This window comes from Nerophis lumbriciformis, linkage group LG02 (assembly GCF_033978685.3).
Source record: "Nerophis lumbriciformis linkage group LG02, RoL_Nlum_v2.1, whole genome shotgun sequence".
NCBI classification, from domain to species: Eukaryota; Metazoa; Chordata; class Actinopteri; order Syngnathiformes; family Syngnathidae; genus Nerophis; species Nerophis lumbriciformis.
Genome location: NC_084549.2, coordinates 8,119,981 through 8,134,749, shown reverse-complemented (window position 1 = coordinate 8,134,749; position 14,769 = coordinate 8,119,981). Strand labels below are relative to the sequence as shown.

Sequence of the window (14,769 nt, the reverse complement as noted above, 5' to 3'; positions counted from 1 at the left end):
ATACATTTTAACTATAATTATTTAGTTGTTTTTTTGTTTTTTTAATGTAAACAAAGGGCACAATGCCCTGTAGGTTTTTAGGTTTTTATATATTTTTTTTTTTTATTTTTTTTTTACAATTGTATGCAAAAAAAGCAGAATGTATACAAAAAAAATATTGAAAAAAAGAGAACCCCACCAAAATGCAGATGCAGAACTAGGAAATAGACTCCCTTGAAATTTTTTTTTTCCATCTCTATGGGATTTCTTTCCTGGTTGAATAAAGGTTAAATAAACATTTTTTAAAAAGAACAAAGCGCATCAGAAATCATCATTCAAAATGCTGAATACATTTAAAAATACCAAATAAATAAATAAAACATGGTATTTATCACATTTAGTGCTTCAAAATGAAAGAAAAACATTTAATCGTAACAATCATACTATATATATATATATATATATATATATATATATATATATATATATATATATATATATATATATATATATATATGTAAATAAATAAATACATTATTTTAAATGAAAAATAAAAATGATGTATATATATATATATATATATATATATATATATATATATGTAAATTAAATTTGTATTTTTTTAATTTATTTATTTATATATATGTAAATAAATACATATATATATATACATATATATATATATATATATATACATATATATATATATATATATATATATATATATATATATATATATATATATATATATATATACATATATATATATATATAAATAAATTATATATATATAATTTAAATTTGTAATTTTTTATGTATTTATTTACATATATATAAATTAATTAATTAAAAAAATACACATTTTTATTATTTACATACATATATATATATATATATATATATATATGTATTTTTTTTTTTTTTTTTTTTTTTTTTTTTATATATATAATTTTTATTAATTTATTTATTTTGTATTTATTTATTTTAATCAGATTAATCACACTTCATATTTGTGATTAACCAGATAAGGTAACTCGTTGAATTTGACAGCCCTAATTATATTATATCATTTTAGATTATATCACATTAAGTCCTGTCAAATGGATATTTTTTTAAATCAGCTACAATCGTACTTTTAATTTTTATGATTAATCACACAAGTTAACTCGTCCAGTTTGACAGCCCTACTTCTATTTAGTGCTGTCAGATGATGAAAACATTTCCAATCAGATTAATCACACGTTTCATTTCTGTGATTAATCACATACATTCATCTGACATCATTTGTTTTCTATTATTTTATTTATGTACATATTAAATGCTGTATATTTCATCACTAAAATCAAGAGTCTAAGCAGCTGGCCTGCAAGCGATAACGTGCTACGAAAGTGCAAGAGGAAGTGAAAAAAATGTGTGTGCTTGCGCGATAACACTCGCTTTCTTTATTTTGTGAGAGCAGAAGTCAGAGTTTGAGAAAACACACACCCCGCAGTAAGCCATTAAATACTGTGTAATACAGGGATGCCAAACATGCGGCTCGCGGGCCTGAGCAGGTACAATCCGACATGTGAGATGAGTTTAAGTGTAAAATTTAAATGCATTTTTAAATTAAAGAGACAGCAGTTCTAAATGTGTCCACTGGGTGTCGCAAAAGCAATTCTGTTAGGCAAGCAAAAAGTTTACCAAACAAGACGTACATGGTGAAGCGGGGCTGCGACTCCTACTACTCGACCCAACATAAAACAAACGCCCCTAGTGGCTGTTCCCCCTCCCCTCGTTGCAAGTCTCGAGTTGTATGTACAAAACTCAAAACCAGTGAAGTTGGCATGTTGTGTAAATGGTAAATAAAAACGGAATACAATGATTTGCTAATCCTTTTCAACTTATATTCAATTGAATAGACTTCAAAGACAAAATACTTAACTCATTTAGAATTTGATGCCAGCAACACGTGACAAAGAAGTTGGGAAAGGTGGCAATAAATACTGATAAAGTTGAGGAATGCTCATCAAACACTTATTTGGAACATCCCACAGGTGAACAGGCTAATTGGGAACAGGTGGGTGCCATGATTGGGTATAAAAGCAGCTTCCATGAAATGCTCAGTCATTCACAAACAAGGATGGGGCGAGGGTCACCACTTTGTCAACAAATGCGTGAGCAAATTTTCGAACAGTTTAAGAACAACATTTCTCAACAAGCTATTGCAAGAAATTTAGGGATTTCACCATCTACGGTCCGTAATATCATCAAAAGGTTCAGAGAATCTGGAGAAATCACCAAAAACCAACATTGAATGCAACATCAGTGTGTAAAGGATATCACCACATAGGCTCGGGAACACTCCAGAAAACTACTGTCAGTAACTACAATTGATCGCTACATCCGTAAGTGCAAGTTAAAACTCTACTATGCAAGGCGAAAGCCATTTATCAACAACACCCAGAAACTCCGCCGGCTGGGCTGGGCCCGAGCTCATCTAAGATGGACTGATGCAAAGTGGAAAGGTTTTCTGTGGTCTGACGAGTCCACATTTCAAATTGTTTTTGGAAACTGTGGACGTCGTGTCCTCTGGACCAAAGAGGAAAATAACCATCCGGACTGTTATAGGCGCAAAGTTCAAAAGCCAGCGTGTGTGATGGTATGGGGGTACATTAGTGCCCAAGACATGGGTAACTTACACATCTGTGAAGGCACCATTAATGCTGAAAGGTACATACAGGTTTTGGAGCAACATATGTTGCCATCCAAGCAACGTCTTTTTCACGGACGCCCCTGCTTATTTCAGCAAGACAATGCAAAGCTTGTGTTACAACAGTGTAGCCTTATAGTAAAAGAGTGCGGGTACTAGACTGGCCTGCCTGTAGTCCAGACCTGTCTCCCATTGAAAATGTGTGGCTCATTATGAAGCCTAAAATACCACAAGGGAGACCCCCGGACTGTTGAACAACTTAAGCTGTACATCAAGCAATAATGGGAAAGAATTCCACCTGAGAAGCTTAAAAAATGTGTCTCCTCAGTTCCCAAACCTTTACTGAGTGTTGTTAAAAGGAAAGGCCATGTAACACAGTGGTAACAATGCCCATGTGACAACTTTTTGACAAGTTTCTCAGTTGGAACATTAAATATGTTGTCTTCGCAGTCTATTCAATTGAATGTAAGTTGAAAATGATTTGCAAATTTTTGTATTCTGTTTTTATTTACGAATTACACAACGTGCCAACTTCACTGGTGTGATATTTTGGGCCAAAGTAAAACAAAAAAAAAACAATCTGAAGTTGTCATAGTTATATTTGAAGTTATCATGCCATGATTTTACCCGTCCGGCCAATAGGCTTTTCTCCATGCAGCCCTCGAGCTAAAATTAGTTTGACACCCCTGGTCTAATAAGTTAGAGAAGAATGTTGCTACAAAGTCACAATTCACTTCCCACTTTTAGACACTTTTAGACACTTCCTGCACCGCTTCGATCCACCCTTTCCTCTCCTCGCCCGTGGCCGCCTGGAGGTAGTAATGCGTTTCCTCCGAGGTGATGATCTCGAAGAGGTTTCCTTCGATGTCATATTTTTGGGCTTTTTGTGGATAAAAGGATGGGGGGGGGGGAAATGAGGTTTTTGATAGAGAAAAGAAAGCCAGAAGTATAGTCACCCACCGTCCGGCACAAACTCCAAAGCTGTCACCACGGACCCCCGCAAATAGATGGAGCCCAGGGGGTCTTCACCCTGACACATTTGGGAGAAGCAGGGTGAAGCAAACCGACTTTCCGATCATGCAATATTTCCGACTTACCTTGGTGGGGTCGTAATAATGCATATAAGGAGGGTCGTTCCTCAGAATGAACTTGCGGACTTTCCAGTTTTTCCTCCTGTGGCCCTGAGAGTGTCAACACATTGAAGTGTACGCAGGTGAATCATCCAATCAAGCCTTCAGAGGCGTTGCCCATACCTGTTTGAGCAAGCAGCCTTGTTTGACGATGTTCCCTCTGAACTCCTCCTTGAGAAGAGAGTCCTCGTCACTGGAGTAGCCTTCGCAGAAGAATCCGCTGTCTGCCTGTCGCAAAACCACGCACAACATTGGAGTACCAGTCCCTTATCGTTGTCTAGAGCAGTGGTTCTCAACCACTAGTGTACCGTGAGATATTGTTTGGTGTGCCGTAATTTCACCTAATTGGGTTAAAAATATGTTTTGCAAACCGGCAAAAGCTCTAGAGCTCGGCAGAGTAACCGTGTAATACTCTTCCGTATTAGTAGGATGCGGCCGGTAGCTAATTGCTTTGTAGATGTCGGAAACAGCGGGAGGCAGGGTGCAGGTAAAAAGGTGTCAAATGCTTAAACCAAAAATAAACAAAAGGTGAGTGCCCCTAAGAAAAGGCATTGAAGCTTAGGGAAGGCTATGCAGAACGAAACTAAAACCGAACTGGCTACAAAGTAAACAAAAACCGAATGCTGGACGACAGCAAAGACTTACTGTGGAGCAAAGACTTACTGCGGAGCAAAGACTTACTGCAGAGCAAAGACGGCGTCCACAATGTACATCAGAACATGACATGACAATCAACAATGTCGCCACAAAGAAGGATAAAAACAAATGAAGTATTTTTGATTGCTAAAACAAAGTAGATGCGGCAAATATCGCTCAAAGGAAGACATGAAACTGCTACAGGAAAATACCAAAAAAAGAGGAATAGCCAGCAAAATAGGAGCACAAGACAAGAACTAAAACACTACACACAGGAAAACAGAAAAAAACTCCAAATAAGTCAGAGTGTGATGTGACAGGTGGTGACAGTACACCTACTTTGAGACAAGAGCTATAGTGATGCATGTTTGGTTATGCTTTAAAGTCATATCCAACAATTGCGACAACAACTTTTTACTGTCAACTGAGTTTCGTTTTTTAGTGATTTCTGCTGGTGGTGTGCCTCCGCATTTTTTCAACGCAAAAATTGTGCCTTGGCTCAAAAAAGGTGTGTACCGAGTGTACCGTGAGATATTGTTTGGTGTGCCGTGGGAGATTATGTAATTTCACCTAATTGGGTTAAAAATATTTTTTGCAAACCGGTATTTATAATCCGCAAGTGTGTCTGTGCTGTCTAGAGCTCGGCATAGTAACCGTGTAATACTCTTCCATATCAGTAGGTGGCAGCCGGTAGCTAATTGCTTTGTAGATATCGGTAACAACGACGATGGTTTGCAGGTAAAAAGTTATCTAACGGTTAAACCAAAAATAAACAGAAGGTGAGTGCCGCTAAGAAAAGGCATTGAACCTTAGGGATGGCTATGCAAAATTAAGCTAAAACTGAACTGGCTGCAAAGTGAACAAAAAGAGAATGCTGGACGACAGCAAAGACTTACAGCGTGTGGAACAACAGACGGCGTCCACAAAGTACATCCGTACATGACATGACAATCAACACCAAAATAGGAACGCAAGACAAGACCTAAAACACTACACAGGAAAACACCAAAAAACTCAAAATAAGTCACAGCGTGATGTGACAGGTGGTGACAGTACACCTACTTTGAGACAAGAGCTATAGTCATGCATGCTTGGTTATGGTTTGAATTCATCTCCAACAATTGCGAGAACCACTTTTTACTGTCAATATCGGCTGCCCAGTTTCATTTTTTAATGTTTTCTGCTGGTGGTGTGCCTCGGGATTTTTTCAATGAGAAAATTGTGCCTTGGCTCAGAAAAGGTTAAAAAACACTGGTCTAGAGCGGTGGTTCTCAAACTTTTGTCACAAAGTGGCACCACAGAAAACACATGGACTGTCATGAATTGTCGAACAGTTTAAGAACAACATTGCAAGGAATGTTGGGATATCACCATCTACGGTCCGTAATATCATCAAAAGGTTCAGAGAATCTGGAGAAATTTCTGCATGTAAGCGGCAAGGCCGAAAACCAACATTGAAAGCCCGTGACCGTCGATCCCTCAGGCGGTACTGCATCGAAAAGCGACATCAGTGTGTAAAGGATATCACCACATGGGCTCAGGAACACTTCAGAAAACCACTGTCAGTAACTACTAGAGATGCGCGGTTTGCGGACACAACCGCGGAGTCCGCGGATTATCCGCGGGTCGGGCGGTTGAAATAAAAAAATATTAGATTTTATCCGCGGGTCGGGTCGGGCGGTTGAAATAAAAAAAAATTAGATTTTAAATAGATTCAGGCGGGTGGCAGTTAAACCAATTCGGAAATATATATACATAGTTAAATGTTGTTACCCACATACGAAAAACGAGCAGGCACCTGCAGCATATACCACAACAGAAGAAGAAAAAAAAAAGAGATGGCAACGCCGGCAGCAAACGTGGTACGCGACAAACTAAAAAAGGGAATACTAAAGACCAGGGGAAAAAAAGGCCAGAAAAGTTCAGCGTGGACTCGTTTTTATGAGGTTGTAAATCAGGATGATAGTAATGCTGGCTACGTGATTTGCAAGAGCTGCGACGCTGTTTATGTCTACGACAGTCACAAAACCGGGACATCTAACATGGTGCATCACATTTGTGCAAAACCCCGAATCTCCACAAACACCCTGAGCATGAGCAGTTTCGTCCGCCGTGATCCCAGAAGAGTGCCACAGGATGTTAAAACAAGATAGAACGCAGCTGCCTGCAGCAGTTTGAGTGGCGCGAGCGCGCTTGGAGGTGGGCTCAGCGCGGCTCCCAGATGATTGCGCACTGTTGTGCGTCTGTGCCGTGACAGCGTGGCACGCATTGAATGTCTCTGCTACATTGGATCAGTCTCCTTTCTTTAACAGGCAAAAGCTTTATAACCTCACTAATGCCTTGCATCGTCTATATTAGATATATAACAACGGGCGGGTGCGGGCGGGTGCGGGCGGGTGCGGGTGCGGGCGGGTGCGGTTTTGATTAAATGTTAGTTCGGGTTGATGCGGATGGTTGACGACTTTTGTGATGCGGTTGCGGATGCAATAATTGCCTATCCGCGCATCTCTAGTAACTACAGTTGGTCGCTACATCTGTAAGTGCAAGTTAAAACTCTACTATGCAAAGCGAAACCCAATTATCAACAACACCCAGAAACGCCGCCGGCTTCGCTGGGGCCGAGCTTATCTAAGATGGACTGATGCAAAGTGGAAAAGCGTTCCGTTTTTTAAATTATTTATTATATTTTTTTTTAAATAATTTTCTTAGGCCTCCACGAATCGGTCAATCCTTTTGTATTGAGAAACAACTCTGGAACTGTTCCTTCTCTGGTATTGATCGAGTACCCCGAGAAATGATCTATAAACGGCCCTGCCTAATAGCTAAAGCTGGGGAGATACTTTAGTATGTTTATGATTTCAGAAGTGTTACGATTGCCGTCGACTTACAAAGTAGTAAAAAGCATCGGTCTGGTCCAAGAAAACACAGTTTTTGCCGCTCTCCGCCCCCTCTTTGGAGAGATCACCGGCAGGCTGCAGGAAGCCCTCGTTCAGAAGGCCTGTGGACAACATCAGCGCCTCGGGCCTGTTCCGAGCCTTCTCCTTGGAGATGAGCCAGTCTATCACCGTGGAGCCTTTGAGGCAAACAGAGTGAAAGTGTGACCTTTTTGCACAGTCACAAAAAAAGGAAGTGCAACCGAAAAGAGAAATGGCACCAGTGAAGCAGTGGTTGAAGATGCGGTTCTCCCGCTCCAGTTTTAACTCTTTGACCCCTTCGTCTTGGTCTCTCAGTAGAGCGTACAGCTGACTGATGGAGCACAAAAGAAACAGCTCATGGGACTTCTAGTCGAGTCCGCGGTCTTAATTCCAAGACTTCAAAGATTCTTACGCAAGGTTAACCGTGTCCGGCAGGCGAATGGAGCGTCTTGTGGACTTCCTAGCGAACTTCTTCCCCCCTTGCAGACACGTGATGGCCCTCTTGATGTCTTTCACCCACAATTCTTTCTCCTCCACATGCGAGGCTTGGAAGAAGTGGTCCTGCTTCTTGAGTGTGGTGATCTTGAACACCAGCTGAAGAGTATACCCACAAAGTCAAACCCCCACACCTCCCAAAACATAGACGTTCAGGTCTAAATGACTGTTTCCGTACCACTCTATTGCCACAATCCTGGCAAGGATTGACAAGCGTGGCACCGTTCAGAGGGATCATTCCTTTGGGGGACTGATCCGTTTTCTTCTTGTAGAATTCCAGGCCATCATCGGACAGGACCACCCACACTGCTGTCCAGTAGTTCAACACTGAACGCTGTGGACGACATGAACATGCGTGATTATGCAATGGTTATTGTTTACCTTATGTTTGTACCTAATGTGTATGGTGCATTAGTATTAATTGGTCGCTAGATTTGGTAGCCACGCAGACACCACCTTTTTAGTTACCGGTTCGTTCTTAGGCTATGTCTACACTTGATAGTACTTTATTGATTCCTTCAGGAGAGTTCCCTCAGGAAAATAACCCCTTAAACGAATAATTATTTAGCCTAAGCCTCGTTTCAGCCACACTACTCTATCAATTTTTTACACGGGTAAGTGCGCTGTGTATTTCTTGAATCTCCGAATCTTAGCTTTCTTTGTATGGAGTCATTGATCGTTTACAAACTAAGTTCGGAGAGGAAGTGAAGTCAGAAAGAACGCGCCACAGCCAGCTTCATAACAACCGGAGCTAACCACTGGAAAGATGGAGGCGAGTCATCGTGTTTCTCATTCTTCTAACTGTACAGACGCTTGTGGAAATCACACATGAATACCTTGAGTGAAGGAAACGCGCGATTGCAGCTATTTCAGATACAACACTTCTCAGACGGCAAGAGAACTTTCGTATGTCCGGGTCAGCTGTGATTCTACTTACTGAAAAACATAGTACCTTCTGGCAGGTTTAAGCACCGAACTATAAAGAAAGGAAGAACAAGAATCAAGGAATCAGGCAGAGACAGAGTTAAATTTTGCTCATGAGGGGGAACGCATGGAGCTGCACACTCAGTTACAGTCTCAGCCTACGCTCTGAGGAACAGTCCATGCGCTCCTCTATTTATTCGGTGGAGGAGTTCCCTAGTTACATGCTGAGGCTGCTTCTAAAGGGAGGGGTCACACATTATGCGAGCAGCTCAGTACGCACAATATATGATTATTCAGAACGGAATGTGCTGGGGGCCTTGTGATTGCTCCCTGTCTTTGCTTTGTCCGCTGTTGCTATGCCTTATCTTCGTTGAGGTGCTGGTTCGTCCTTGGCTGTTAGCAAGCTGAAAGACAGGAAACATCTGCGGCGAGGCCACTCCTCGCATGTAGAGGAAGATAACAAGTTGTGTGCCCTTGCACCATACTTGCCAACCTTGAGACCTCCAATTTCGGGAGGTGGGGGGTGGGTGGCGGTGGCGGGGGGCGTGGTTGGGGGCGGGGGCGTGGTTAAGAGGGGAGGAGTATATTTACAGCTAGAATTCACCAAGTCAAGTATTTCATATATACATATATATATATATATATATATATATATATATCCCCGCGACCCCGAAGGGAATAAGCGGTAGAAAATGGATGGATGGATGGATATATATATATATATATATATATATATATATATATATATATATATATATATATATATATATATATATATATATATATATGTAAGAAATAATTGACTTTCAGTGAATTCTAGCCACAAATATATATTTATTTTATTATATATATATATATATATATATATATATATATATATATATATATAAAATAAATACTTGAATTTCAGTGTTCATTTATTTACACATATACACACACATAACACTCCTCTACTCATTGTTGAGTTAAGGGTTGAATTGTCCATCCTTGTTCTATTCTCTGTCACTATCTTTCTAACCAAGCTGAACACCCTCTCTGATGATGCATTGCTGTGTGGCACGCACAAAAGTGGTTTCATCAAATGTACTAGATGGCAGTATTGTCCTGTTTAAGAGTGTCACAACATTGCTGTTTACGGCAGACGAACTGCTTTACTGTAGACGAAAACGGGACTGCTGTTGTTGTGTGTTGTTACCGCGCTGGGAGGACGTTAATGAAACTGCCTAACAATAAACCCACATAAGAAACCAAGAACTTGCCCTCGATCATTCTACAGTTATAATGATTGGGCAGGCATGTTGTTTATATTGTGGGAAAGCGGACTCAGGTCCGCATGGAGCTGGAGGGGGCGTGGCCTCCAGCTCCGCCTGAATTTCGGGAGATTTTCGGGAGAAAATTTGTCCCGGGAGGTTTTCAAGAGAGGCGCTGAATTTCGGGAGTCTCCCGGAAAATCCGGGAGGGTTGGCAAGTATGCCTTGCACGAGAAGAAAAAGTACAGCTCGAGCACAATAGATAATAACTAGAGCAACGGCCTTTAAGCATAAGAGTTGTGTGATAACTTATATATAATCATTCTAACACCTTCCTCCCGTGGGTGTGATAAAAAAGGTAGCGTGATTTTGACACAATTGTGTCTCCTAAATAAAACAGATGACAGCCAAATGGACTTTGCTGTTTTATTTTCAATGAAACAATAGAAAACACGTACTCATATAGTAGTACAGCTGGCACAGCACAGTAAACGGACAGTTAATATTTAAACATTTAACATGTGACATTTTAAACAAGTTTGAACAGAAATAGTTCATGCACATTCAGATAAATTCTTCAAAATTACAACTAAAAAAAATTTGGTCAGGGGCCGGGCTGTATATATGCACACTAATTGCCTGAAACCCTAACCCTAACCCTCTAACCCCTAACCCTAACCCTAACCCTTACCCTAACCCTCTAACCCCTAACCCTAACCCTAACCCTAACTTTTTGCAGTGTGTCCTGACCAGATATTTAGATCCCTAGATTGATTGATGTCAAATGTTCTTTATCACATTGTTTACTTTCACATGTCCATTAAAGATTTGATTAAAGGCCTACTGAAATGCAATTTTCTTATTTATAGCAGGTCCATTCTATGTGTCATACTTGATCATTTCGCGATATTGCCATATTTTTGCTGGAAGGATTTAGTAGAGAACATCGACGATAAAGTTCGCAACTTTTGGTCGCTGATAAAAAAAAAGCCTTGCCTGTACCGGAAGTAGCAGACGAGTAGCGTGACGTCACAGGTTGTGGAGCTCCTCACATCCGCACATTGTTTACAATCATGGCCACCAGCAGCGAGAGCGATTCGGACCGAGAAAGGGACGATTTCCCCATTAATTTGAGCGAGGATGAAAGATTTGTGGATGAGGAAAGTGAGAGTGAAGGACTAGAGGGCATTGGGAGCGATTCAGATAGGGAAGATGCTGTGAGAGGCGGGTGGGACCTGATATTCAGCTGGGAATGACTAAAACAGTAAATAAACACAAGACATATATATACTCTATTAGCCACAACACAACCAGGCTTATATTTAATATACCACAAATTAATCCCGCATAACAAACACCTCCCCCCTCCCATCCAACTCAAACACCCGCACAACACACTCAATCCCACAGCCCAAAGTACCGTTCACCTCCCCAAAGTTCATACAGCACATATATTTCCCCAAAGTCCCCAAAGTTACGTACGTGACATGCGGGCAAGCGATCAAATGTTTGGAAGCCGCAGCTGCATGCGTACTCACGGTACCGCGTCTGCGCATCCAACTCAAAGTCCTCCTGGTAAGAGTCTCTGTTGTCCCAGTTCTCCACAGGCCAATGGTAAAGATTGACTTTCATCTTTCGGGAATGTAAACAATGAAACACCGGCCGCGTTTGTGTTGCTGGAGCCGCCCGCAATACACCGCTTCCCACCTACAGCTTTCTTCTTTGCTGTCTCCATTGTTCATTGAACAAATTGCAAAAGATTCACCAACACAGATGTCCAGAATACTGTGGAATTTTGCGATGAAAACAGACGACTTAATAGCTGGCCACCATGCTGTCCCAAAATCCGTGACGTCACGCGCTGACGTCATCATACCGAGACGTTTTCAGCAGGATATTTCGCGCAAAATTTAAAATTGCACTTTAGCAAGCTAACCGGGCCGTATTGGCATGTGTTGCAATGTTAAGATTTCATCATTGATGTATAAACTATCAGACTGCGTGGTCGGTAGTAGTGGGTTTCAGTAGGCCTTTAATTAATGATGGCTCAGGTGTGATTCACTACAATAGGGCCCCACAGCACACTGGATTCCAGTTAATCGAAATACAACAACACTGGATATTGTTCAGATAAGTCATACTTGCCAACCTTGAGACCTCCGATTTCGGGAGGTGGGGGGCGTGGTCGGGGTGGGGCTAAGAGGGGAGGAGTATATTTACAGCTAGAATTCACCAAGTCAAGTATTTCATATATATATAAGAAATACTTGACTTTCAGTGAATTCTAGCTATATATATATTTATTTTATTATAAATATATATATATATATATATATATATATATATATATATATATATATATATATCCATCCATCCATTTTCTACCGCTTATTCCCTTCGGGGTCGCGGGGGGCGCTGGAGCCTATCTCAGCTACAATCGGGCGGAAGGCGGGGTACACCCTGGACAAGTCGCCACCTCATCGCAGGGCCAACACAGATAGACAGACAACATTCACACTCACATTCACACACTAGGGCCAATTTAGTGTTGCCAATCAACCTATCCCCAGGTGCATGTCTTTGGAGGTGGGAGGAAGCCGGAGTACCCGGAGGGAACCCACGCAGTCACGGGGAGGACATGCAAACTCCACAAAGAAAGATCCCGAGGCCGGGATTGAACTCACGACTACTCAGGACCTTCGTATTGTGAGGCAGACGCACTAACCCTTCTTCCACCGTGCTGCCCCATATATATATATATATATATATATATATATATATATATATATATATATATATATATATATATATATATATATATATATATATATATATATAAAAGAAATACTTGAATTTCAGTTTTCATTTATTTACACATATACACACACATAACACTCATCTACTCATTGTTGAGTTAAGGGTTGAATTGTCCATCCTTGTTCTATTCTCTGTCACTATTTTTCTAACACCCTTTCGCAGGTACCCAGAAAGGTTTCGAGTACCACCAAAAAAACTGAATCTCTGAAGACAGTATAAAAATCTGTGTTAAAGGTGTACAAATACTGTTTGTATAATAAGCATGTTATTTTTTACAAATGAGGGTTAAGAGTTCAGTACTAAAAAAAGAAAGAAAAGAATGTGGCTTAAGTACAGTTTTTTAATTGAGCTGCTGCATTTTTTGGTTGGGTTGTTTATTTATTTTGAGTAACTTCTATACATTTCTAAAAGGGGAGGAACGTAATAGTGATCTATGTTTGTCTGTTGCCATCTCCTGGTGAATGTTGGCTATAGCGTACCGGGGTTACTTTTTGGTTGGCCAACGATTTACGTGGTGTTGCGCACCTGACGTCACTCAGGTCCGCATGGAGCCGGAGGGGGCGTGGCTTCCAGCTCCGCCTGAATTTCGGGAGATTTTCGGGAGAAAATTTGTCCCGGGAGGTTTTCGGGAGAGGCGCTGAATTTCGGGAGGGTTGGCAAGTATGAGATAAGTTCAATTTTAAATTAAGAACTTGCACACAAAGCAACACTGGAGGTGACTATGACCAAACTTCATGAATGTTTTTTTGTGACCAACAAGTATGTGCTCCAATCACTCGATCACAAACAAATAAAAGTTGTAGAAGTTATTGGAAACTCAAGACAGCCATGACATTATGTTCTTTACAACTTTTGACCACGACTGTATGTATTACATTTCTAATGTGTTCACTTTTTGTTGAAATATCTAAAACCGAGGAAGTAGCTTGTTACCTTTTTCACCAAGTATCCCTCTCTGATCTGTTGTGGCTCCATCACTTTGCTGCTCCTAATCCTGATGATGATGACGATGATGATGATGATGATGCTTCACTGCTGTAGTCTTCTAAAAACATTCCATCCCACCCAACTTTTTATTGCCTCTGCATCTGCGGCAGCGCCTTCAACACCATAAACGGCTAGCAGGAAGTGGCCCAATGTGTGTGTGTGTGTGTGTGTGTGTGTGTGTGTGTGTGTGTGTGTGTGTGTGTGTGTGTGTGTGTGTGTGTGTGACAAAGACAGTGTTTTATCTACTTCCTCTATTTCCGAACGCCTGATGTTTCTATATATATATATATATGTTACTCAGCTTTTGACATGTTTTCACAATCTGAAGATGGGGTAAAAAAAACTAATATGTGGTCATCACTAATAGTAGGAAATAAAGTGTGGGTGTGAGTATGACTACAGTAGCATGAAAGTCCCTGGTTCAGAGTAGACGAGACCAATAATGAAATAAAACAGATTAATAATTGGTATATAAGCACGCGATCGTTAGAAAAGTGTTGTCTCGATACCAAAAATGTTGGTACCAAAATGTATTTCGTACTTTTCGATACTTTTCTAAATAAAGGGAACCCGCAAAAAAAAAAATGGTATTACTGGCTTTATTTTAACAAAAAAATCTTACAGTACATTAAACATATGTTTATCAAAAAAAATATATGAAACAATATTTTTTTGTTGAATTTTTAATTACTGGAAACAAGCTAATAGAAATAAAGAGCATTCAAATATTAAAGTCAAACACAAAAACCCTCACATTTGTCCAACCAAATAGTACATTAAAATATATAATAAAATAACTAGCTAACTTGTAAACATAACTCATTTTAGAAGCTGTGACGTTAGAAAAAATACCAGCAAAATTTGTAGATTAGATTAAAGGAGTGTAAATGTGACAAAAGGCTGTTATTTATTTTCATGTCTAGAGGGCTCTCATGATGTAAAAT

At 40.1% G+C, this 14,769-nt stretch overlaps 1 protein-coding gene across 1 annotated transcript; it reads right to left on the bottom strand.

Annotated features, from left to right (window-relative positions):
- Window positions 1-2,685: 2,685 nt before the first annotated feature.
- plek (pleckstrin) lies at window positions 2,686-13,948 on the bottom strand. The gene is made up of 9 exons (XM_061926048.1): window positions 13,772-13,948; window positions 8,026-8,181; window positions 7,765-7,946; window positions 7,592-7,683; window positions 7,326-7,510; window positions 3,925-4,029; window positions 3,769-3,852; window positions 3,632-3,701; window positions 2,686-3,551 (listed from the first exon to the last, which is right to left on the bottom strand). Exons 1-9 carry the CDS (start codon window positions 13,811-13,813, stop codon window positions 3,415-3,417), a joined length of 1,053 nt encoding a protein of 350 aa, XP_061782032.1. The 5' UTR covers window positions 13,814-13,948; the 3' UTR covers window positions 2,686-3,414.
- Between the last annotated feature and the right edge of the window lie 821 nt (window positions 13,949-14,769).